We start from the raw sequence: 26,942 nt of genomic DNA on the forward strand, positions 1-26,942 counted from the left end.
TATATTTCAGTTCCATGCGATTCAAATGCATATTTACAATGAACAAAGAAAATACATTATACAAGTTGCACTTTTAAAGCCACATTTCAAACTTTAATATACCAAAAAACTCAAATCACTGGAGGGGGAGAAACCCCAACTCAAAACAAGTACCAAGTCCTTCAAGCATAAAGTGTACACATTAGAAAGTCGTCATATTCCAAATGTCCCAAGTAAACTAAACTAAACTTAATATCAATATGAGCACTCAGCATTCCAAATGCTCCTTGTTTACTTGACATATAAAAACACACAAAAATGTATATTACAAAAACTGAAGAGAATCACTTAAATATATTAATCTCATTAAGAAAATTACAATTCTAAGCCTTTCTTATACGAAAGGAATTGTACAAATCTCTAGTTGAACTAAGATCAACCAAGCACTGCATAGTGAGTGTGCACACACTTCACAGATCACCATACATGGAGCGGAAACAGGCTCAGATTGGGCTGAGTCATACACTTGCTTTCACACACACGCTCCTCAAGCCTTTAACGTACCACATTCACAACAATCAGTAATCTATGGCAGTGCAAAAAGAAAAAATCCACAGAAAAAAAAAGTGAACAAGGATATTCACAAAGTTCAAGTGTTTCAAAATGAAAGCTAGCATGCATCACAAGACAATGTAAACATATCTGCTTCAGAGGAACTGCCTTTCAGTGGCCAGTGAGATAAACACAATCTGTGAGAACATCACTGTGCTCCAGAAGGCTGAAATCAGCAAAAATAACTATGAAAGTTCCCTTTATAGAGTAGAGGCCACTTGTAGTCAAGATGAACCAGGCAGCTTTAAATCTTCCCTGCAAACCTGCAAAAAGACAAGAACACCCAAGGTTCAGGTTTTTTATTTCTAATTGCCCAGAGGAAAAGTGGTTCATTTGGCCATGTATATAGCAGTAATTGTTTATTTCCTTTTGTTCTTTGTCTGCTGGCATGTTTATCTATTTTCATATTGTAAAGTGACCTTGAGTTTGCAGAAAGGCGCTATATAAAATAAACATTAATACTATTATTATTATTATTATTAACCGTTTTTTTACACCCATCCATCAACCAGAGAACAATAACTGCTTGACTATCACTGCTAAACCAAACTGATTTGTATCTTTCCTGGTGGGGTGAAATGTATCTTACTGAATTATGGACAAAAGTCCTACCATTCTGTAATCAATTCTCATAACCTGGAACCCCTAGCTCAATTAAGAAGAAAATCGGAGGTGGAATTAGATATAGAACTCTCAGAAGACATGTGGCAGTCTGTCTTAAATAATATTTATTCATCTTCAATTTGTCTAAAACATAGAGTAATTCAATTTAAAATTGCTCACAGACTGCATTGGTCCAAAGTGAAGTTAGCCAAATTCAAACCAAATTTAGACCCTAACTGTGATAGGTGTGAAATTGGGCCAGCTACGCTATCTCACATGTTTTGGCTTTGTCCAAAATTAAAAAATTTCTGGCAGTTGGTATTTAAATTTCTCTCTGATACATTAAAGACATGTATAGAGCCTGAGGCCATAATTTCAATATTTGGTATCATACCACAATCCTTAAGTTTTAATCAAAGTAAGAAAAATCTGATCGCTTTTACTATGCTTTTAGTCCTGAAGTTAATACTGCTCAAATGGAAAGAAAAATCCCCTCCAACCTTCAAGCAATGGCTCAAGGACTTACTACATTATATGGCCTTAGAAAAAAATACGGCACACTATAAGAGGCTGTACCAACATGTTTCATATTACTTGGCAACCTGTTTTAGATCAGATAAAGAAGATGGACCCCTCAGTTATCTCAGAGGAGTAGAATTTTTTTTTTTCTTTTCATATTAGAAAGCTTAAATGTATAATTGTGCAACAGGGGGAATTGCTGTGGGTAGGGATGTTATTTAAAAAATGAAAAAGATGTCTAACTGCATTATATGTCTCATGTTTGACAAAATATTCAATAAAAATACTTTGGAACAAAAAAAAAAAAAAAAAAAAGTCCTACCATTCTCCTTGCTTACTAGCTAACACGGTAGTGTATTTTTTTGCTAGCTTGAAATATGAAATCTCTCTTAATATCTAACTTTTTATACATGCACTCACATGTCACTTTAATATAATCACATGTATACCTGCTCATTCATGTAGTTATCTGATCAGCCATCATGTGGCAGCAGCACAATGCAAAAAAATCATGCAGATACAGGTCAAGAGCTTCAGTTACTGCTCACATCAAACATCAGAATGGGGAAAATGTGATTTTGTCAGTTTGTTAACACCTGCTGCTGAAAAGAAAGAAATAGCACCTGTGAAATGTGTCTACAGTGTGATTACCTGGAGCACACTGTATGAAATTGCTATGGGTCAATTTCTTCCTCAGTCTCTGTGAGTGGGGGCTCTCTGAGTGAGATGGGTAAAGCATCTGTTCCCAGAAGCCCCCTGCGCAAGACATACGGACAAGCAGGACCACTGGGAATATCAGCAAAACCTGTAGAGAGAAAGAAAGAAAAATGCACTTATCATCCAAGCTGTCAATTACAGATAGTCTGCATGGCACAATCTATTAAGACTGAACAGCGCTAACAGACATGACAGAGCTTTGAGCACAGCCGCTACACACCTTTCATGACGACCTCAGGCAGGCCATAAGGTTCATACTCTGTGTCATCATATGCTGCAGACATGCGGCTACGGCTGCGCCTAATTCGCTCAGCCAGGTGAGCTGGATTGGCTGGGATTGGGAATGAGCCTGAAAACAGGAGCCTTTCTGTCTCTGATGCAGGGGTAGGAGAGAGGGAAGGCGATGCAGTGCACTCGTCATTCTGTTCCTCCTCTTCCTCACTCTGTTCACCATGGGTTTGGGTGCTGGCATGGAGGACAACTGGTCTCTGCTGGGGGCTTCCAAAGTTCTCCACTTCCTCTCTGTTACACTCTTCTGTCTGAGTGCACACACTCTTCACTTCTTTTGTACCCAATTCATCTATACTGCTGGTGACCCCAGTGATCTCTGATATCTGTTGCTGGTCTACAGCATTATCCCCTCTTATAACAGAGTTAGTAGTCTGACTGTCTGGAGCCAGAGAGTGTTCATTTTCTTGCTTTGTCGTGTTTCTATGAGCTTTACCACTTTGTGTTGCAGTCACTACCTCATCATGCCTCAGACTAGACATATAAGAATCCTTCCTGTCTGTTGATTCTGTATCAAGCTCCGGATCTATAACTTTGGTCTTTATTCCATGTTCTGCTAAACCATCCTCTCTGCTTTCTGGCCTGAAAGTTATTTCACATGGCTGGTTTCCAGGTTCCTCACTCGGTCCCGTTTGTTTGATCTGATGAGCTAAATCATGGCTGTGATCAGAGTTTTCCATTTCAGAGGACAAGTCTGGAGATGTACTCTTGCCATTCATGGTTTTGGTCTCCATTTTTAGGTGATCATTTGTGTCATTTATCGCACTGTTGTCATAAGCGATCAGTTCCTGTGGAGACAGTAAATGAACTAAATAAGGCAAAAGCAACCATCCAGTCTGGAAAATGGTAATAATTCAATCTCTGCTCAATAGCAACAATTTAGAACACACATCAAGAAAGACTAATCTTATTTACCACTGCCTTAAGAAGTGATGACAAGTCCTCTGAGCTCTTTTCTGATGAGGTCTGATAATCTCTTTGGTGGTCTGCAGTATCAGGTTCAGAATAACATATGGGATGGGAACGACCTCCATGCTGCACCATGCTACGGGAACAAGAGCTCAAATTAATATGGAGTCAGAAACACTCTGTACGTACCTACTATACAATGTAAACTTTCTGAACGCACAGTCACTTGCCTCAAGTACCCTTATACTTGCAATTATATGTTGTGAATAACCACACTTCATACATCACAGGCTCTCAAAGTTGTGTACTGTTGTGTACTTATTTATAACAAATGCCAGTCAAACACTTGGACCATGAGTACCTGCTCTGTTTGGTGTGAGAGTGTATCACAGTGGGGCTGCATGAGAGGACTAGCTGTTCCTCTTGCACTACAACTATAGGGCTGCTGTTGCTTTCCTGATCCAGTGTCTCCTCAGGGGTCATGGCAGACAGTCTCCACAGCAGCAGCTCTTCAGCTTGGTCTCTGTTCTTCTCTGAAAGGAGCTGAAACTTACTCTGCAGGGCCTGCAGCTGAGAAAGAGGAATGAACATTAAAAACGGAATAGAGACCAAAGTGTTATGTGAAGATCCAACCCAGTGGTGGCTGAGACTGTGTGCTAGAAAATGTTGGTAACTCCAGTTGTGAACAAGACCAATTTAAAACCATGGCTGCAATCGCTCTAACTTTACATCAGATATGGGTGTTATGGTTTGAAATGTTTACAGTATGGTAACCTAGTATAAAAATATTAGTTTCCCAGTATCACGGTATTAATTGAATATATATACATTGATCAGCCATAACATAAAAACCACTGAGAGGCGAAGTGAATAACATTGATTATCTCGTTACAATGGCACCTGTCAAGGGGTGGGATACAGTCAGTTCAGTGAACAGTCAGTTCTCGAAGTTGATGTGTTGGAAGCAGGAAAAGTGTGTAAAGATCTGAGCGACTATGACAGAGGCAAATTGTGATGGTTAGAAGACTGAGTCAGAGCATCACATCTTGTGGGATGTTCCCAGTATGCAGTGGTTAGTACCTACCAAAAGTGGTCCAAGGAAGGACAATCAGTGAACGGTGAAGGGTCATGGGCGACCAAGGCTCACCGATGTGTATGGGGAGCGAAGGCTAGCCCTTCTGGTCCAATCCCACTGAAGAGCTAATGTAGCACAGATTGCTGAAAAGGTTAATGCTGTGGGAAGTGCAGTGTGATGCTCTGGGCAATGTTCTGCTGGGAAACATTGGGTCCTGGCATTCATGTGGATGTTACTTTGACACGTACAACCTACCTAAACATTGTTGCAGACCAAGTACACACCTTCATGGTAATTGTATTTCCTAATAGCAATAGCCTATTTCAGCAGGATAATGCACCCTGCCAATCTGCAAAAATTGTTCAGGAATGGTTTAAGGAACATGACAGAGTTCAAGGTGTTGACTTGGCCTCCAAATTCCCCAGATCTCAATCTGATCGAGCATCTGTGGGATATGCTGGATGAACAAGTCTGATCCATGGAGGTGCCACCTCCATCCTAACATCTTGGTGCCAGATACCACAGCACACCTTCAGAGGTCTTGTGGAGTCCATGCCTCAATGGGTCAGAGCTGTTTTGGTGGCACAAGGGGAACCTACACAATATTAGGCAGGTGGTTTTAATGTTACGGCTGATTGTTGTGTGTGTGTGTGTTTGTGTCTGAACAAAAACCAACATATTCAAATTCCTTAATTGTTCTTACTTCTTAGAAAGACATATTTGAGAATAACTTTCCATAAAATCTCTTACATCGTCAGTAATTATCAAATTGTCGTCATACGCTGAAAGAGAGAGTGGCTGCCAGGAAAGACAACACACTGAGCCAAAAACAAACTCTAACTAGCAGGCAGTGTGCAGAGCTGCTTAGCCAAAGATAGGTAGTTGTTTTGTTTAGTTCTGGGCAGCAATGGTATGTTCTACTGTGCGTCTGATAGTAGCCATGCATGATAAAGTTACAAACATGTTAGAAGTGGCAGCAGAGGCAGCAATGTAACCAGCTGTGCACTTCAACTGTGAACACAACATAGGTTTACACTGCACTCAGTGGTGTAAACAGGACACAGAGCAGATATTAGATGTTTCTCATAAGCAAATTGTCTATACAGTTTTTCAACAGGTGAGTGGAAATAGCAAAACAAAGTTAAAAATAGCAAAAATTTGCAGTTATGTGGCTCTGAATGTGGTATAGAAAAGCACAATTATAGTTGAAGAAAAAAGGTACTAAAAGATCTTTAATACAAAAGATAAACCAAACAGAAAAGTAAGTACCTGTTTTTGAAGAGAGTGAACCTGTGCTGAGGTGCATGTCTCATTTTCAATCTCCTCATGTTCATCTGCACATTTTGGCCAGCTGTCTTCAAAACTCCCACCAGTTACAACCTTCTCCTCTAGATCTGCGACTGACCCACTCTCTTCTTCTGTGTTTGTCAAATAATTAGACTCGTCCTGTTTTAAATATGTTTCTGATAAACATGGTTCATTATTAATTAGCTGCAATTTTAATTTCAGCTGTTCATGCTCTTGCTTGAGGGACAGGAAATCCTGCCTTGACACTTCCTGCAGCTGCAAAGTCAGTTGGTCATGTTTGGCCTTTAACTCAGACAGCTCATTCTGTGCTTCATGCAATTTGTTTATTACCATCTTTAGGGCGCTCGTGTTATCTGTGGAATGTTCCAGAAGCTTCTGTAAATATTCTGGTAGTTCTTTTGTTTCTGTGAATCTAGACACAACAGAGCTCTGTGCGTTCTCTGTATTAGTCTCAATCGCATGACCATTGTCTTGCTGAGCAATAGTCAGTAGCTCTGGCAGTTCCTCTGCAGTAGTGTTCTCAGTATATTGGTCAAAATCTCTTCCATGAACATCTGAGAATGTTAATGTCGTCACATGCTCCTTGGTGTCATGTGTTAAGGTCACTTGACTCATATTTGTCTTATCTGAAGCAGCAGAGACATTGCCAGGCTGATCCTCTCCAACTTCTACATTTGTAACTGACTGCTGATCAGACTGTAGTGGTTTGTTTTTCACAGTGTCAAAAGATTCTTGTTCAGCCACTTCATGGGTATTTGAAGTAGCAGTGCTAATAGCTAAATCACAAGATGGCTCTGCAGAAACCTCATCAGACTTCTCAGTGCTTGAGGTCATGCTGTTGACCATCTCAGTCATGTGCTTATCTGCCTTGAGTGAGGCAAGCTCTTTTAGACAGCTCTGTAGTTCCTCTCCTTGTCTCTGGAGGGCATTGTCTCTTTGTTGTAGTTCCCTTAAAAGGCCTTCAATGTGCTTGCTCTGATTCTCAAATGCTAGAGTTAGCTGCTGGGTCTGACTCGTCACCTGGTTCTGAAGAGCCTGCAACTTTTTCTGTGACTTTTTCGCCCTTTCTGCTTCCCTGTCTCTCTGTACTCGCATACGCTCCACCTCCAATACCAAAATGGTAGTGTCATCCAAGTTCATGCCTTCTGTGGTCTTTGTGTGATCCTCCAGATTTCCTGTTGAAGTACTGTCCTGTTCTACCGGAGAATGTTCCCCAGGTTTAATCCCAGTTCCACATTCTGTAATCAAGGATGTTTCTGATTCCTTGGAGAACATGGTGTTCTGAAGGTTCACTGACTCACAGAAGAAACTGAGAGATGAAGTAACCTCATTTTCTAATGCTGTAACATCGTTTGTGATGTTTGGTTGGTTTTCAAGCTGCAGATAGGTTAAAGGCATGTTGGTGTTTACATTCTTGTCCTCCACTGTGGCAGAACTTTGTAGCCGGTCCAACTCTGCTTGAAGTACTGCAATCTTTAGTCCTTCAACTTCATAAGTTTTGCGTAGTTTCTTCTCCTCTTCTCGTTCCCTCTCTCTCTCCTCACGTTCCTGCAAAAGCTCAGACTGAAGCACCTCTAGCTCCTTGCACATTTTCTCCCTCTCTTTTTCAATATGTTCCTCCTTTCTTTCCATCTGTGCCAAAGCCTCTTTGAGTTTGATAGTCTCCTCTTTGCTTTCTTCCTCTTCTCTCTCACCTTCTTCCTTTCTTTTTGCAGCCTCCTTCTCCAAATTAGTTACCACTTCCCTGAGTCTTGCACTCTCCTTCCTCTCTTGCTCCAGCTGTGCCTCCAGTTTGCTTCCTTTCTCTTTAAACTCCTGGGCTTTTGTGCGATGCTGCTCGGCCTGGCTCGAGTGCTTTTTGCTTAGTTGCTTCAGTTTGGTCCTGGCCTCAGCTTCTGCCCGTCTTTGAGTCTCGAGGTCTTCCAGACGTTGATCTAACTCCCGCTTAATGTCCCTGAGTTCATCCCGGAGAGCTGAATTCTCTTTCTTTAACTCCACAGAAGAAGACGAGTCCCATTTCTGTCCCTGATTTGAAGAGCTTGACTTTTGGTTTCCTGAGTCACAACGGATATCATCTTTAAACATATGCTCACTGATTGAATCAGACATGCATGAGTCTGTGTCTGTATCTTCTATCCCTGTGTCTTGTTCGGTAACGGAGCTTTCCATCTCTGCCTCACTAGATCTTTCTGCTCCACACCGATTCCCTTCTTGTACACTGATGCTCACTGGGGGAGAGTACTCAGAGCCAAATTTGCTGATGTGCTCAGAGTCAATCCCCTCGCCAGGTTCTCTCTCAGAAGGATAGGTTAAGGGCTCTGGCCCGTCCGATATTTTTGGTTTCTCAGTTTTTAGTGTTCTCTTTCTCTGGGATGAGTGGTGGTGAGGTGGAGAGTAACCTGGATAAGTGGACAGACCAGGACTGAAATTGTCCCCAGCAACCGGACGAGACACCACTTGTGGAGGAGGAGCTGCAAGTTGGGCTAAATAGGAGACACACACAAAAAAAATCAATTTAGCATTCTGTAAATGTCTATGATGCACTACATCTACCCATTTTTATACATGTATAAAATTCCTATATAGATGTACACTCATGCAACACTTTATTAGGAACACTTCGCTAAGACTGGGTTGGGCCTCACTTTGCTCTCAAAACAGCTTCAATTCTTTGTTGCATGGATTCCACATGCTGGAAACAGATGCTGGAAACATTCCTTTGAGATTCTGGTCCATGCTGACATCATTGCATCAGCCAATTCCTGCATATTTTTCAGGTGCACTTTCATGCTGTGTACCTTCCCTTCTACTACATCCCAAAGGTGTTCTACTGGATTCAAATACGCTGACTGCTAAGTCTAATGAAGAACATTGACCTTATTGTCATGTTCATGAAACCAGTTTGAGACGGATTTTGCTTTGTGACATGATGCTTTATCATGCTGGACGTAGACATTAGCAGATGGGTAAATTGTGGCCATGGAGGGATGCACACGGTCAGCAAATTGGCTGTGGCATTCAAGTGATGATTGATTGATATTAACAGGCCCAGTGTGCCAGGAAAACATTCCCCACACTATTACACCACCTCAAACAGCCTGGACTGTTGACACAAGGCAGGTTGAGTCCATGGGTTCATGCTGTTGGCACCAAATTCTGGCCCTACCATCTGTGTGCCTCAGCAGAATTCAACATTCACCAGACCAGGCTACTTTTTTCCGGTCTTCAACTGTCCAGTTTTGGTGAGTTTTGTGCCGACTGCAGCCTCAACTTCCTGTTCTTTGCTAACAGAAATGAAACTCGAAATAGTCTTCTGGTGTTGTAGCCCATCCGCCTCAAGGTTCAACATGTTGTGCATTCTGAGATACTTTTCTGCTCACCACAATTGTTACAGAGTGGTTATCTGAGCTACTGTAGCCTTTCTGTCATCTCAAACCAGTCTGGCCATTCTCTGTGACCTCTCTCTTCAACAACGTTTTTCCATCAGCAGAAATGCTGCTTACTGGATGTTTTTTCTTTATTGCACCATTCTGTGTAAACTCTAGAGACTGCTGTGCAGGAAAATCCCAGGAGATCAGCAGTTTTAGAAATACTCAAACCAACCCGTCTGGTACCAACAATCATGCCTCGGTCAAAATCACTGAGATCACTTATTTTTTTCCCCCATTCTGATGGTTGATGTGAACCTTACCCAAAGCTGTTGGCCCATATCTGCATGATTTTATACACTGCACTGCTGCCACATGATTGGCTGATTAGATAATTGCATGAATAAGTAGGTGCACAGGTGTTCCTAATAAAGTGCTCAGTGAGCATGTAAATATATGTAAATATGTGACTACATATGTAAATATGTGTTCCTGTGTTTATGTGGCACAAACAGGAAAATCCCACTCTTGGTCCCTTCCTTACCCTCCAGCTCTTTAATGAGTTTCAGTGCTTCAGCTAACTCCTCAGTCAGTCTTTTCACCTCTGCCTCCAGGCTTTTCTCTCTCTTCTTCAACTGTTCCAGTGACACACTCAATCCCTCGTTTTCCTTCAGTGACTCCTACAGGCCAGAATGGGAGGTGCATTAGAACAGCAAAACAGTCTCATCAGTGGCGACAGATTGTTAATGTTTATTGTCATGTGCTATTCATTATATCAACTGTCATATGAGTGTATTCATCATATGAACTGTCTAACCTTAGCAAAGAAGTCAAGACCGGCATTGCCAAGAAAATAAAATTAAAATAGTCAAATGACTGAAAAGGAAAAGATGCAAAAACACGTGTAAAATTTTCAAGGTGAGAAAATGTCCAAGCAAGGACACACACACACAAAACAGTAAAGGGAAGTAGTATTATGCAATACATAATATTATACTGTGGAATAACAAACAGAAACTGCAGGCTTGCTTTTGCATTTACAAGCCAAGACAATTTGCATTTACAACCTCACCCTGCACAGCAGATACACATTACGTAAAATGACAGAGACAGAGCTCCTACAGTGCATGTTTCTAGGTGATAATGACAGAATATCTAGCAGCTACTGTTTCCAGATCATCAATAGCACTGTAACACCACTTCTGTAGATGGGTTTAACTGTACCTCACGGTTAAATAGAAGAAAAGCAGTCTGAGAAATGGCACTAAATTACAATCATTCATTTAAACAATGTTTCACAATTTATTTATATTTTATATAGCCTATGTGTACAATTATGGCAGAAAAAAAGAATGCAGCTGTAAGAGCTATGCTGCTGCTTTTAGCTCTTTCCCATACAATTTTAATAAGGTAATAAAAAAAAATGGTTGCACTTGTGCATTTGTGTGTATATGAAGATGATCATCATACTGTGAGTTTTGCCTGTGTGAGAGCCTCTCGCTTTTGGCTCTCTGTTAGATCACTCTGTGTGCTCTTCAGCTTGCCCTGCACTCCCTCCAGGTCCCTCTCTACAGCCTGCTTCTGCAGAGCCAGCTAGAGAGAGAGAGAGAGAGAGAGAGAGAGAGAGAGAGAGAGAGAGAGGACAAGAAATAGAAAATGAGCCAGCTGAGCCTGTGAAGGAGGGAAGAACAAATCAGGAGCTGATATTTAAGGAAAAGGGAAGTTTTAAAAAAAAATGAAACATGCCATCATTTGTAACCCAATTTACTTGTTTTGTGTCTGATCTATGTAGCAGTCCTGCATATCAGCATGTTGGTTACTGCTACAACAGAGCTATACTTTGGAGATCGTATCATATTCTGCCTCAAATTATGGGTTGTTTTGGTAAAAGTGTCATTTAATGCATGAAATGTAATGTAAATAAAAAAGAGAGAGGAAACTGATGATAAATAAGCATCAGGCTTGAAGCAAAGACTGGTGTTTGGGGTTTGAGTGTGGGGAAAACAACTTGTGAAATTATGAGGCCATTATGCTTTCTGTATTAAAAACAATCCTGTCTCTTAACCACAACAAATATGGCACATTCAGCCTGAATGGCTATAACACGAAATGCAAAAAGATAAGCATGGTTCATGGGTTCAGTACCATGGCCAGCAAATAGATCCATTCAAACCATACAGCATGAGTAATGATCATGTCACACCATGCATTAGCAGCAATGATATCCAGATTATTAGTGCATACCACACACAAAACTTTTTCAGTTGATATGCAAGTAATAAAACTCAACAGGGTGGCATGAGGAAAGTTCATTATCTTCCTATAACTGAAGCATCCTGAAGCATCTATACTACTATACTACAGCATCTTTCAAAGACTACAATTTTTATTCATTATGAAGCGTTATACGTTTTATCTGTTTACAGTTACATCTACTAATGTGGAACATCTGTAAAACAAATTAGTTCGTGTTATCACTTTTATTTTTATTACAGCAGCTATAAACTGTTGTTCCCTCACCAGCCTTTCTCTTTTTTCAAACTGCAAAGAACAATGTCCTCGGTCCTGAAGACTTTCCCACAGAGGAAAAAGAAAGCTCAGACACGACAGACTCCTTCCATAAATATTAAATATTGTAAATGCTGACTTAAGCAATAACAAGGGCAGTCAGTGTTCTCGGAGACAGTGCTCTATGTTGATTAATGAACACCTGATGTAAAAAAGTGCTTTACATTATATTAACACATGCGGTACTCTAAACAATGGCCAATTCATATTGTGTGTATATATTTTAGAGAGATTAGATTAGATTCAGAATGTTTGCATTAGATTAGGTTCAGAAAGGGCCCTTTTTCTAACTAGCTATTTGTCAGTCAAGGATTTCCGGGAGTGTTGTTTCACTGCTAAGCAAATAAAGATGGAAACAGCAACTAAACACACAGTACACACGGCTCCTCAGGTTGAAACATAATACACTGTTACTGGCATCTGTATGGTGAGAGACAGCTGTGCATGCAGTGTGCATATCTCTCGTGCTTCACTTACTGACCCTTTCATCAACCTACTGACCCCCCAGTGCTCCCTTAATTTATAAATACATTACTACAGAGAGAAGGAGACAAACCACACAGAGAGTACAACACTGACCTTGACTCAAGGGCCTTCTGTCAAAAAGCCAAGAGGAAGAGAAGAAAAAAAAAAAAAGAGAGAACGAAAGAGTGGGAAAAAGAGTGTGAGAAAGTGAGATAGCAGCTGAAGCCAAAGAGGTCACATTAGTGCATTGACCTGTGGAACACATACTGTAACTCCCAGAAGAGACAGAGAGAGATGGCAAGAAAAAGAGAAAGAGTAACTGCTTGCAGGGGATAAACAAAATGAAAAAAGGAACATACTGTTACAAATGAACATTCAACTTTCCAAACTTTTCTAACAGAGACACAAAAAAAGGGAGATTTTGATTTCAGTTTAGTCAGGAATGCTCTACAGATGTAGATTTGACCAAAATAAATTATACTGTAATGATTAAAAAAGTGCACGCTGTGCAGTATGCATATGTGGAACATACTTTATCATATTGTGACTGTAGTGTGTTGTGTTGTGTCCTGGCTTGCTGGATCTCTTGGTTGAGTCTGTTATTCTCCTGTTGGTGCTGCTTCTCCATAGACTGCCTCTCTCTCTGCAGTTCTAACAGCTCCTGTATAAACACACAACTAATGTTTAGCGATCCAAACATCTGCACATCCACCTATCCATCTGCAAAGCTCTTTTTGACAAAGATTTAAGGTTAGGTGTATGCATAGATAATTGGCATTTTATGACATTACATAGCTGATATTAGGACTCTACAAAGTCATATTTTCAAACCCAAGCAAACAAATATTTTACCACAAGATTTTCAGAATTCTTGTATAAGTGTTTTTAAAATCCTCTGGATGAAATAATGATAATATAGCACGTCAATGTGTGCGATGAATTTAATCTTTATTAAAACACCTCTAGACTGGTAACACTCAATGTGGTTGTGTGTGATTAAATGACAGTGTGTGTGGTTGTGTAAGGTCTGCTGAGTGTGTTTCCCTTTGTGAAGGTGTTATTGATTAAGTGTAATAGAGAGATGGAGGGAGAGAGATGCTTATGATAATCAAACTGATGCTTTTACTTCATGAATTTATGAAAATCCTTGTAGCACGGTGTTTAATATTTTCTTTGTCTATACTACACACACAGACCTTATACCCGCACATTTTATTACGATGAGACTATTAGCTTTCTAAAACATACCAAAATAATTATGACAATCTGCCCCATATGCCACAAATTACATGGACTGCTCAGTTACAAGTGGTATAAAATATTTTGTATGCCAAGGTGTGGGGAAAAATAAGTGGGTCACTTAATGACTTGACTACATAATGAAACAAGGATTCATTTGAACATTTTTGGCTATAGCAGTTTTGTGCCAAGTTAACATCCTGCTGTCAGTCATGTCATTCGTTTATTTACTTTTGAATTCAGTGAAACACAAACACAGACGTTTAAAGAAAAGTAAGCAGTAACTAAAAGTTGAACAGCTGTAGTTCCTCAAACCACTCAAAAGTAGCTAGTTTATAGTGCTGCCTATTAGGTACATATTATAAATGTCAAGATTTCTCTTAGAACCTGCCATTTTCTGTATGTTCAGCCTTTAACTTTCATATCCAACCTTTAAGTTGAACTGGCAGCTGGGTATAAAGGTGGTTTATGTTAGCAAGCAGGTAATCACCTGAGACTTGTAAAAGGCACATGTTAACGTGCTTTACATTCAGCTCCAAGATGACTAAAATAACAGTCTTCATGGTAGGAACGTATTTCCACTGCAGGCTCAATGGGCACGGAATACACACGAGGAAAATTCTGACTACTTGAAAAATTATGAAACTATGAATTGCTATGAATTCATGTTTCTATAGAAAGTAATTGGTCTAGTGATAAACAATTCAAGCAATCATTTATGCAAAATTAAGCACATTTCAACTCTTGAAAACTTCAGAAACTGAGCATTTTTAAGACATTTAAGACCTTTTTTATTAACATTATTCTGTAAAAAAAAAAAAAAAAAAAAAAAGAAGGTTCCTCAGGTATCCCTACCGCTTGTTACAGCACTAAAAAGCTGTTCCTGAGAAAACTACAAATCTGCTCCAATGCATTCCAAGCTGTTTTCTTTTGTCTCATATGTACTCACAGGTGTTTATTTACAGTGTGTGTGTATACGAGTGTGTGAGCGTTGTGACAGGGGCTTTGTGTAGCACAGTGATGAGAAAGACCTTTATAAAGCAGCAATGCTACATGGCACAAGGATTTTCTGCTCATCAGTGTGAAACTGTTGCAGTAGAAATTAAACGATCTAATAAATTAATGGAAGCCCTGCACACAGGAGTACTCACTCTCTGGTGCTCTCTCTCCATGTCTTTCCTGCGTTGCTCGGCATTGCAGCGGCTGGTCTCTGCATTCTGCCTCTGACACTTCAGCTCCTCCTGTAGCTGCTTCACCCGCTGTTCAGCTGCCTGAGCCTATGTACACACACACACTTTTATTATCTAAATTATGTATTAGAGCAAGGATGCTTTCATATAATCCATAACAGCAGGGACAAATATGCTGCAGTAGGGGGAAAAAAGGATATTGCAATTACACTGATACACATTGTGATAGTGATATGTATGGTGGACCACATGCAAAACACCTTAAACCAAATACACAACTGCAAATCAGTTTGGAGTTCATGTTGATATCACAAAACACCTTAAACCAAATACACAACAGCAAATCAGTTTGGAGTTCATGTTGATATCACAAAACACCTTAAACCAAATACACAACAGCAAATCAGTTTGCAGTTCACGTTGTTAACGAATTTGCTGTCTCGTTTCTGTTTTTTTAATGGGTTTTGCACTTACAGGCTTCCATAGATATGCCTCACAACATATTAAACTAGTAAAGCTGAAATCACATCACTGGCATGACACACGATACTTGGTGCAGCTCTGTGCTATATAGTAGCAATAGTTGGTAAGAAAAAAAGTTAAAAAAAAAAAAACATTCAGTACTATATAATGTATCTTAATATGGCTTTTAAGCTAAATCAGATCACATCTGTTAGCCAGCTAATCAAGAGCCCTATGAGCCTATGCGTGCACATGCTCACCCTGTCCCCCTCCTGCATGATGCGTGTGTGCGCACGGGCCAACTCATCTCTGGTGCGTATCAGATTCTGCTCGTTCAAGTTAAGCTCTTTCTGAGCTTGAGCAAGACGAGACTCGGACTCCCTGCAGCATTCTTTTTCCAGCTGCAGCTCCTGCTGCAGCCCAGAGACGCGTACACGCAGCCCTGAGAGTGAGAGCGAGCGAGAGAGATAGAGACAGGTGTACATATTTAATCGTCAATCAGTGAATAAGTTCTGCCATTCTGGGGACACAGCATGTTTCAGTGGAATAGCAAAAAAAAACAGATTACCTCAGCAATGACTACACACACCCATTTCACAATGGACACTATTCATACACTTACATACCGCTAAACACACTCTACTGTGTACATTTAGACACATATATTCATTAAGCTCTCTCAGCCATTAAGCACACACTTGCAGACACACACACACACAAAGAATAACCTACTGAAGATCATGAAGGTCTCTTCTGTCTAGTTTTCTTCTGGCCAATCCTTTACTGATGAAAGAGTAATATATAATTTGCAAAAACAAGCTGACCCTGCACATACTGTCTTTCCAAAATGTTCACCTCAATCCTGTGATGAACAAGACAATCATACTGGGACAACATATTTTTTTCCCCCCCCCACACACAGCACATCCGTCCAGCGTCTTACAACAGATTTCAAAAATTGCTCAGTGACAGAACTCATCAAGCATCTAGTTCCTGTCTCCCAGTGGAGGAAACCTCTGACTTTAGTAATAATAAGGAGTAAAAGTCAAACACACCCTGACACAGTTCACTGGCTATTAGAGTAGCTACAATGGCAAACCACTACTAACAATTTCTTTGAGAGTGCCAACCAAGAGTGCCTTTTATTAATGACCACCAGACACATCAGTGAGCTCTTGACCTAGAGCCATTCAGTTCACCACACCTACTCTCTTTTGCCGAACCCAATTCATTAATATGTGCACTGTTGTTCAAATGTTCATATTTTATTCTATTATTCTTATTATTCTATTCATGGAAAATCTTACTATAATAATACATTGCTATTATCAGTGGATATTAATTTCTTCTCAATGTATCTACCTCAAGATTATCAACGCTTTCCAAACACATGGCATTGCGAATAATTTTATCATAACACTATGCTCAATGCTAGACAGCTTTCTCAATCATTTTGGGAAGCAACGACAGCACTGTACATCATTATGGATGAAAATACAGGGCACCAATATTATGTATTTATAAAAAAAAACATCATTTATTTTACGAGGAACATGGATTGCAAATTTGTATATACTGAATTGAGAGAGGCGATTTTATACTTCAGAACTTTAATGTACAGTGTATTGTATATATCCATGTTTTGATATCATTATACAGTGTCTTTGTGACCTTTACATACTTTTGTGCCTTTTTCATGTTCTTCGGTTTCATGAAAAGTCTCTCACTATGATGAAGACCCTTACCGTCTACCTCTTTCCTCAGTGCTTCCTCAATCCCATCGTCCGGTGCACCAGTTTCAGTAATGACATCACTGCAAGTGAAGGAGGAGGAGGTGTGGGTGGATGCTGCTTTGTCCCTGGGAGTGGACCTTGTGTCATCCCGTTCCCACGGAAACACAGAGGATGAGGGGCGAGCCTCAGATTGGTTGATTTTGCGCCTGAGTGGCGGCGTTCTGTGTGGTTGCTGAGGAAACGGAGATGAAACACCACTCACTGAGGGCTTGGTGCCATCTCCAAAACGTAGCTGTTGCTAGAGAGGGACAGCAAAAAAAAAAAAAAAAACCTTTTATTTCCATATGCTTTATTTCTAACTTTATTTCTGCTTTGTTAGTATACTAAATTAATCATCCAAAACAGCACGTAAGCGGCCAACAAAAACAGCAGGTATTCGTTATGTGGATGGCGTTTGAGGAAACTCACTCGGGCTTTGCTGACGTCCTCTCCTCTGAGACTGCTCTTACCTGAAAGCACAAAAAAAATCATTACATACCAAACCAGGCAGGGTTTGAAAACATATAGAACAGAATAAATGTAATAACATGGTACATTGATTAAATTACTGAATAGTGTTTTTTATTTCTTTTGTGGTGGAGGCTTTCTAAATGATAAGAAAGGGTGAGAAAAGAATAGCCAGTCAAAAATAAAGGGCTAACAGGAAACACAGGGAGCACCAACAAAAGAGAAAGAACAAGAGGAACACAGAGCAGGATACCGCTTTGGTCCCAGGGTGAGTTCATGTTCCAGCAGGGTGTGGAAAACAACATGGAGTCCCCTAAGACACTTTCTTTTTGCAGCTTTTCCAGCTCTGCCTCAAGCCTGATGGATGGAGAGAAAGGAGGCAAGCAAGAAGAAGCTTTAAATCATTAAGAACCTCCATCTTAATTAGCAAAATTTCAAATTCACTCAACTTTTATTATCATCACTTTTGTTTTTTTCCAGCTCACAACAAATAAACACAGAAGCCCTTTTTCCACAAAAAAGTGCCAAACCAGTGCCTAATGTCAAAACATGTCATGCTTTTTCATCACAGTTTGGCTTCAAAACCACAATTCTGCTGGTTCGGAACCTGGAGCTAGAGACTGGCGTCATTTTATTGCCCTAACAGCAAAACCAGTTATTATCATGCCCACCTTAAAATAGCTGTGGAAAAAAAAAACCTGCAAAAAAAAAAACTAAAAACTGCAGATGAACAGCAACTCATAACAAAATGTCCTAGACACACAAACACCCAAAAGCCAATAAAATAGGAAAAAAAACAACAACTTGTATTTCTTATCTTCTATCTGTCATTGTAGCTGCTACATGGTTCAACTTTGGATGGGAATCTTCCACAGTTGATTACGTAATTGTTTGGCTCCTAAACTGGTAGAAACATGGGTCAGCTCACTGGTTTCCTGCACCAGCCCAGACACCATGTCATTGGAATTAAAATAACAAATAAGCTGTTTAGGTTTCCAGCCATGCCCTCAGCCTGTTGACACAGCTGCCACACTGAAACATACGCTCATATTGTGCCAATTACAGTGTGCACGCGTCATCTACATGGTTGCCACTAACATGTGTGGTTATACTTTTTGACCACCTGACTCACCGTTTAACCTCCTGTGTGAGGTTCTGCACGAGAGTCCTTGACGAGTCCAGCTGGCCCTCTAGAGTGCACACCTGAGCCACTTTGGCCTGTAGCTCCTGGGTCAGGCGATCCCTTGCCCGCGTCTCTCCCTGCGTCTGCTCTCGCACTCCCACCAGCTCCCTCTGAACCGCTCCCAGCTCCACACGCACCTCCTCATACTGAGACGGGGAGAAGACAAAAGACTCAAAGTATATTCATTTGTACATTATGACTTTTAACAATCCATAGCATAGTCACCTATCTGGTTGCCATTCATAATTTTTAAGGAATATCTCTTTACTGCAAATCCACGCACATCTGTAACAGTGTCCCAGGAAGCAGCTGCAAAGTGACTCAGCTCAAAGTCACTCTTAAGTTTGGCATAGTAGGGAAATAAACAAAAAGTAAAGAGATCTTCTTATGTGTCTTCACTCTCTTTACACAATTACAAATACAGGGAGTTAATACCTGTGGGCTTAAAAGCACAATAGATCTTGCTTCATCTATAATTGTGCCTACTGAAACAAACTGATATTCAAAGGTGGGGTCAGAATATATTTTGTAATATTTGGGAAGGTTTACTTAACATTCTGGCAGCTGTCTATAAACCCAAGTCATATAAATGGGAGCCAAAAATGTGGGCCACCAATATCCAACCATTCAGAACAAGGAGGCATGTCTGCTTGCCTGTTTGTCTGTCACTTCTGAAAGCTCTCCTCTCATACTAGCTTTCAACCTAGACAGTGTGCATGCCTTTAGTGGGAACACTAAAGGGAGAGGCTGTGTTTGCTCAGTTTTTGAAATTCAAAGCAGCCACCTTCGACTAACCTCGACCAAAATCACAGACATACCTTTCAGATTTCCAATTTAAAGATAGGGCTTTTAATGTCATTGATTGGTTAGGTGGTGTTGATTCATTTTCTATAACAGCACAGCTCTGACAGTAGTGCAGACTGTAATTCAAATCACAGATTTATACTACTGCGCTCATTCTAACACGTTACCATTTCTATAGCAAGCAGCTCTTTCTACAGTAAAAGAGACTTGTATGGTGGACCCAGCACATAATATAAGCCTAATAATAAACAGATTTAAAAATGTGCAGCAAATTATACGGTAAATTTTCTGTTAGGAGACATTTATTTAACATTCATGAAAGAAGTCTTGGGTTCAAAAGAAAACAAGAGAGAAAAAAAAAGAGAGGCTGGCAAGGGTATGACTGTGTATAGCTGCTATAACGTAACTGATAACAGGAACCTGTCTTGCAGAGGTTCCACAACATTAAATGTAACTATAAACATAAAAAGTATGACATGTTTATTAATAAAGGTAAAATTACAATTGTTGACAATCTGCTGTGGTATAAGAGCAATTAAACACTGTAAGAGTGTGTTGTTATTGGAAAATCATTAACTTCAGCATCGTAAGCCTGGCGTTGATTATTTGCCAATGTCGAGAACCAGACTGCAAAGATACTGTATATCAAAAGCACTGAATCATGTAAACAGACCTTTTGCTTCTGTTTGTGTAGTGCTGCTTCCGAGTTGTCCAGCTGGAGTTGTCGCTGCTGTCTCTCTCGGATCAGCTTCTCATTGTGCACTTGAAGCTCCTGAACTTTCTTCAGGACCAGGCCGGAAAGCCCTGAGGTCCAGTCCTCCGCAGCCCAGCTCATTGTAACGCGCACATAAACAAACACAGCAGGACCAGAACCTTTCACTGAGATCCACTGGTGCACAGGTTGATCATTCCCAGTTCTGGAGAATGGGAAAAAAAAAAGAACAGAAAGAAGGCACAGATTAGTATGTAGGATATGTGAAAGAGAAGCTCCAAGCCTTTTTATTGTGCAGTTAGTGATAAACTTGGACTCCGCCTCAGGGAAATAATTCTGTCCCTACTTGCTCCAGACTACAGCAACAGGCCTAGAGAGTGACTAGATGTAGATCATGCAGATTTAAGCTGGTTTAGCTGCATGTCTGAGTGTGTTTGTATTTTTTGCTTAAGTTCTCATGGAAACACACTCAAGGGAATTTTGCTACCAAGACACAAACATGGCACAACTTGTATAACAGCCAATAAACAACACAAAGGTCACGAGAAAATTACGCACCAGATATTTATTTGAGCTAAATGGCGCTATAAGGCGTCGAATGCAGGTTGATTTCCATTCATTTAGGGAAAGGTGTTACACAAACAGGAATGCGGAAAATCCGGAGCATAAATCCGACTTCATTTGAGACAGAGACGTGAAAAAATCGTGGACAGGTCAACCTTTGATCATCCTGATTAGCAAAACAAAGACAGGGTGAGCACAGGGCTCACTTAATAACAATGCCACCAAATGGCACAAGGGATCATCCTAAAGCTGGCTCGGGAACATCTGTGTTAAAAAATTCAACCTTATCGCGTGTTTTTGTTAATATAAACTTCACTGAAGGACTTCAGCTGTATTCACGTCACTCTGATTCCCAGCTTAACTGAACACAACACGGTAATGAACGTTAACGCTAAAGCTACTAAAAAAAAAAACAGCAAACAAACAACCATGTCACAGCTGCTTCATTACAGCAGATATTATGGCAAGCGTGAAAAACAGAGACAGACAGAGACAGAGAGAGATAGAGAGAGAAAACAGCGACGGAAGCTACACCTGATGCTAACTGCTTAACAAATGACCAAAACAAGCAAGTCAAGTCGCCTAATACAAAGAATGACATTACATTTGGAAAAACTGACTGGTTAGCAAGCTAGCCCAAATTATTCTGGCATCACTTACCGCCTCTACTGAGATTTGTGAATCACCATATCTCATTTCAGACGTCTAACTTCTTATTAAATGAATGATAATATCAATTTGTGCTGTGGTATTACTACAGAAATAACGCTCTTGTAAACTGAGGGAATATAACGACAACCGAACAATGCGCGCGCATCGTGTCTCGTGCCGCGCTCCGTCAACCCTCAGTTGACACGAGGTGGAGTGAATGACGTAGAACGGGGGCGGGGAAAAGGAGCTTGCCCTTCCAGTGTTAACCCCAAGTGGCCAGACTGAAACCGGGCGGGGGCATGGTGGCTTAGTGGTTAGGACACTTGTCTTACAGCTTAAGGGCTGCGGGTTCGCTTCCCGCATCCGCTCTGTGTGCGGTGTCTGTGCTCTACCCGTGCCTCAGGGACTTCCCCTGGGGCTCTCTGGTTTCCTCCCCCCATCTAAAGACATGTGTTGTAGGTTGATTGGCATTTCCAAATTATCTATAGTGTCTGAAAAGGTATATGTGTTTGGTACCCTATCTAGGGTGTCCCCCAAGCTTCCTAGGTACAAAAAAATGGGTGGAAAGCCTTCTTATGGTCACATTTTCTGCAATATATATTATTTCCTGAAACGACTGACAAAAATATACCAGAAGTAAAATTACAGCATTTTAAATTCTGGTTAAAAGTGAAAAAAAAAGGAGAAAATCACATTTAGATGCCTCTCCAGTTCCGTTGAGACACCCCACCCATTTATAACCTAATTTACTTATGGAAAAACAACATAAAGATCAAATTTTATATATAAAATATATATTTTATATATAAAATAAAACACAAGTTTACAATGGGAGATGCGTTATCACTTTTATTATCAGCATCATCCACCTGAGTCTTTGTCTTACCACCTGAGGTAAGTCACGGCATTTAAACACGAGCCTCATCATCGTCTCTTCAGTCGATTGATCACTAATCATACGTACATTCGTGGGGAAATAATCACTGATTAATTCAGTCAGTTCTGTTGGCTACATTTCTTGCATTTATTTAAAAAAAAATTGCCTGCTGTTATGTTTGCTGACAGAGTGTGTAAGCACTCTTCTCTGTTTTGATGATGATTCCAAACTAAACTGAGTATACTTACATCTGTTTCGCTATGGCTTGTAACCATCCAAAACCTGGATCAAATCGTGAGAAAAGCACATTTAACTTGTGAGTTTTCATACGTCTTTAGGCAGACTGAACATTTTTACAAGACAAGGTTAGAAAGTGACCTTAACCTTCTGTATGGGTGCCAATTTTTAGGTAAACAATTAGTGACTGTAGTCCATCTGTTTCTATACACTTAGTTTGCTGGCTATCCCATTAGTCCAGAAATGGACACTGTAGGGCCATTGCTGACCAGATTTTATTTGGGTGATAGACCATTCTTAACACAGCGTTAGCAGTGATATGGTGGAGTGTCCACTGCTGGTTCGAGTACATCAGGCACATCAGAAATGCTAGAGATTTTTTCAAAACCTCAATAGCAATATCTTGGGTTGGAAAGTCCACCAAATAAAAATGTTAACTCAACAGTGGTTCTCAGAAACATATTGAGGAATGCTTAAAGGGCAGTTAAAATAGTCTATATCTTCTACACTCACTGTCCACTTTATTAGGAACACCTGTACACCTACACATTCATGCATTTATCTATGCAGATCATATTTTTCTTCATTCTGATGTTTGATGTGAACATTAACTGAAGCTCTTGACCTGTATCTGCATGATTTCACGCACTGGGCTGCTGCCACTTGATTGACTAAGTGGATAACTGCATAAATGTTCAGGTGTACAGGTGTTTCTATTAAAGTGACCAGTATGTGTATATTCTGTAAACGTAGACCAACAAAAGTAGGTAGGTGTGTCTGATAAGTGTGCCTATATGGTAGGTGTCCACTGTCTATACACTATACCAGCTGATAGCACGATTAAGTCTTCTTATGTGACTCTGCTGTGAATTTCATTCCACTGGTTCAGTTAGAACAGTCCAGTGTCTCTATTCCCTCTGCAAAGGTCTAAAGACCTCTTCAGACAATATCATGTATAAGTTACCAGCTAGGCCGCTACTGAGTCGCTAAGTTCTTTGTATGTTGGAGCTTCAGCTATTTGCACTTTTCTTAAATCACTTTTGATATGAGCATCTGCCACATGAATGTAAATGTAAATGTAAAGAGAAAACAGAGAAATAAAGGTATTTTGACCAGTCTTCTTAGACATGAACAGAAATGGTAACAAATTATGCATCCTTAATTTTAATCATTTTACTATTATTCTTTCACTACCTGGTTCTGTTATTCTAAACCAATTATTATAGCCATATAATGTATACTATTGTTGTGAACAACTGCATAGCTTTTACACCATAATTGTGTTGAGTGTGGCTGTGTACCAGTGTTCTGGTTGTAAAAAGGACATACACACTAGGCTATAATCGATATCAGCAGTAGAAACATGTGCTTCCTGACACGTGTGGCACGTAACTGCTATATAATCCCAGTTAATACAAACTAAGAATAAAGCCCTGTTAGTGCTGAGCTGAGTGGAAACCCTCGTAGTATTCATAGCACTTTCATAGCCTGCCAGATATACCAGACTTTCATGCAAAGACTGCAGGGGACACAGAAGTAAGAATTAAGATGATACCCAGGTTACGTAATGTGTATCTAGTAAGCTATACAGTGTGTTCATTGTTGGCTTAGAGTAACGAATGTTTATTGCAGATAATCTGCCTGGCAATATTTCAGTAACTGTTGTCACCAACCATGTTGTCTAAAGTAAAAGATTCACATCAGGCCTTCAGCTTTAAATTTGTTTAATTATCCAACAAAAAATATTCTTTGGGAAACAATTGATCTGATTTTAATTATTCCAGCACTGAAATATACAAGATACACAAACAATATTGTATCACAGTGATAATTTTACTTTGTGATAATTTTACATTTTGATCAAAGCATTTTACAAATTTCAGCTGCAACTATAAGGTAGTGTTATATGTCTGTTATATCTGCACTCATACAATCACATGTACACCTTCTCAGATAGGCTTATCGGGTTGGTAAGACATGTCAATCACTATTTCTATGGGATTACTCTCTTATGCAAAGTGATTACCATATAGACTAAAGAGGCCGTGCTGCTGCAAGAACTCATGGGTGCACATGAAAACTTGGATTCATATTTACATAATCTGCAATACCTTTTTGTGTTACTCGATAATGTGCATGTGCCCGTGACTAGAAAACTCGGATTGGGGACAAACTGGAGTCAATCTACAATTCAGAAGTAGAAAAACAATTATCTGAAAGGTAAGGACTAATGTGCAATAACTCATTAACTGTGCTAGTATTTAGGACTGAAATGGAGAGACTTTGAGTTATTTGCACACTACTGTCTTTAGTGTGAACATACTATATGCTTTAAACACAAGTGATAACATATAAAAGATAAATAGTAAAAAGAAATCAAAGATATAGCCTTGAATAGCCATATCTCTTCCTCTCTCTCAGATGTTCCCCTGGTCTGCTATGTTCTCGCTGGAGCCGAAGATTCCTGGCCAGCGCACACCGGAGGAGCTGGTCACTAACACTCTGATGTTGGAGCTGGGTGCCATGGTGAAGCGTACTGAACGTATCTGCTTGGAGAGGGCCAGTGAGGTGCGTCGAAGCTCCTCATCCTCACCAGACTACAGCTGGCTGGCCGGGCCTCAACCCCACGTACCGTACGAGCTCACGCCTAGAGATGTGCTGGACTTGCAGGAGCTCTGTGCACGGATCCCACCTCCACAGTGTGGCCCTGTCATTGTCAGGTAGGGAGGATCATGAACCTGACACCATTTGGTAGGTTGTAATAGGGCAAGTGAAGTTAATAGACAGTCAATATCACAGTACTGCAGCCCTGTTGTCAGCCGGAACAACTGGGGAAGCTGTTCCGGTCCCAGACTAGATGGAGGGCCAAGGAGGGTTTAGTAGTCCATTGATATGCAGAATAAACTGTCTGCCCTGTCTATTTTATCAAACTATGATGGACAAAAATATAGGCTTATGCATTGTTTGCAACTCATCAGGTAAGATTATTTTCCCATATTTTGTACAAATATTTTGTCTCTGATCACAGACATTTTCTCATATGTAGGAGTCTCTGCCTAAAAAAAAAAAAAAGGGTTAAAAAAGACTGGGTAAGGAGTGTAAATCAAAGTTCTTGAAACAATATTGAATACTGTATTGTAATGAGTTATAGTTTGATTGTGTTACATCCATTTACAATTCAGTTTCCATCCATTTACAATTCAGTTTCCTTCGGGGCCCTTTTTACATGGTTTTTATTTCTGGCATATGTACGGCAGGCCTGCTATACTGGGAGATTATTTTCTTGTAAGATAAATGATGATGTGCTATTTTGAATTTAGTACAGTAAATATGGTTTGGGCTCTATACTCCTGTATTACAACTAGTTATACTATATAATATTCTATATTATGCATTTTTAACACATTCTTGTTGTATGATCTTCAGGTTTCGTAATCTAGTGTCTGAGATTGAGCCAGAGGTTCATGAGGTCCCCCAGCTGTTCCGCTCGGTGCTGAGGGCCTGTCTGGATGAGGAGCAGGCTGATGAAGAGCTGCACATGCGCACAGCCCGTTGGGAGAAGAGGCGCAGTAAGAGCCTTTCATTCGTCACATTCCGATCCAAGTTCCGTGCACTTAGCCGTGGCATGGGCAGCTTCAGCGGTTCTCGTGGCAACCTGCAGGAGGAAAACACATGGTCAGAGGAGGAAGAGGAGGAAGCTGCGGAGCAGGTGATGTCAGCGGCGCCACGAGCGAGAAGAGGGAGGAGCCACAGCATGCCAGAAATAATCCCCACAGAGGGATCTTCTTAGAGCTGCAGAGTGAGGAGCAAAGCAGTAGGGAACAGGGCAATGTGGAGAGGAGGAGGGAAAGATGGAGATCTAAGAGAGTAGCACCAATGTGCAAAACACGTAGCATGATGAAGTCTGTACAAGAGCTTGTGCTTACATTGTTATTCACACATGTACTTACACCAAAGATCAAAAGTATGAACAGTTGAAACCTCAGTCTAGTGACTTTTTGAATTTTTTTTGAAGATTTGTTTATAATTACTGTACATTATTACCAAAGTTTCACATTAATAAAACTGCTTATACCACAGCGCTGTTGAATTCTCAAATATGATTGGTCAGAAGGTGTTGATTAATTTTCTGTAACAGCAACTCTGAAAGTAGTGCCTGCTGCAAGGCTAATCACAGGTTTATATTAATGTGCTCATTCTGATACGTTATCATTCTATATGGTAACAGCTCATTCACAGGGACTTGTATGGCAGATGCTCCACATAAACTAACCCGTAATAATAAATGGATGCTGTTATTAGAAAATTATCACCTTCAGGCTACATCACACCACTCTGTGTGTTTACATCAAGATTGTCCATCAAAGCTCAT

At 40.3% G+C, this 26,942-nt stretch overlaps 2 protein-coding genes across 3 annotated transcripts; one reads left to right on the plus strand and one right to left on the minus strand.

Moving 5' to 3' along the window:
- Positions 1 to 65: 65 nt before the first annotated feature.
- Positions 66 to 21,667, minus strand: si:dkeyp-115e12.6 (centromere protein F). Of its 2 annotated transcripts, XM_034305849.2 has the most exons (18): positions 21,466 to 21,667; positions 20,800 to 20,971; positions 20,203 to 20,446; positions 18,675 to 18,871; positions 17,796 to 17,899; positions 17,504 to 17,544; positions 17,048 to 17,333; positions 15,563 to 15,744; positions 14,802 to 14,927; positions 12,944 to 13,072; positions 10,849 to 10,971; positions 9,923 to 10,058; positions 5,972 to 8,493; positions 3,989 to 4,197; positions 3,634 to 3,763; positions 2,651 to 3,506; positions 2,365 to 2,518; positions 66 to 854 (listed from the first exon to the last, which is right to left on the minus strand). In XM_034305849.2, the coding sequence occupies exons 3-17, from the start codon at positions 20,362 to 20,364 to the stop codon at positions 2,388 to 2,390; spliced, it is 5,334 nt and encodes a 1,777-aa protein (XP_034161740.2). In that variant the 5' UTR covers positions 20,365 to 20,446; positions 20,800 to 20,971; positions 21,466 to 21,667; the 3' UTR covers positions 66 to 854; positions 2,365 to 2,387. The 2 variants fall into 2 exon arrangements, with proteins under 2 accessions (XP_034161740.2, XP_026773497.3); XM_026917696.3 differs by lacking the exon at positions 20,800 to 20,971.
- Positions 21,668 to 24,650: 2,983 nt separating this feature from the next.
- On the plus strand, positions 24,651 to 26,806 carry zgc:162144 (RD3 domain-containing protein). The gene is made up of 3 exons (XM_053235676.1): positions 24,651 to 24,790; positions 24,992 to 25,290; positions 25,997 to 26,806. Exons 2-3 carry the CDS (start codon positions 24,992 to 24,994, stop codon positions 26,358 to 26,360), a joined length of 663 nt encoding a protein of 220 aa, XP_053091651.1. The 5' UTR covers positions 24,651 to 24,790; the 3' UTR covers positions 26,361 to 26,806.
- The last annotated feature ends 136 nt before the right edge of the window (positions 26,807 to 26,942 follow it).

The sequence above is a fragment of the Pangasianodon hypophthalmus genome, chromosome 7 (assembly GCF_027358585.1).
Source record: "Pangasianodon hypophthalmus isolate fPanHyp1 chromosome 7, fPanHyp1.pri, whole genome shotgun sequence".
NCBI classification, from domain to species: domain Eukaryota; kingdom Metazoa; phylum Chordata; class Actinopteri; order Siluriformes; family Pangasiidae; genus Pangasianodon; species Pangasianodon hypophthalmus.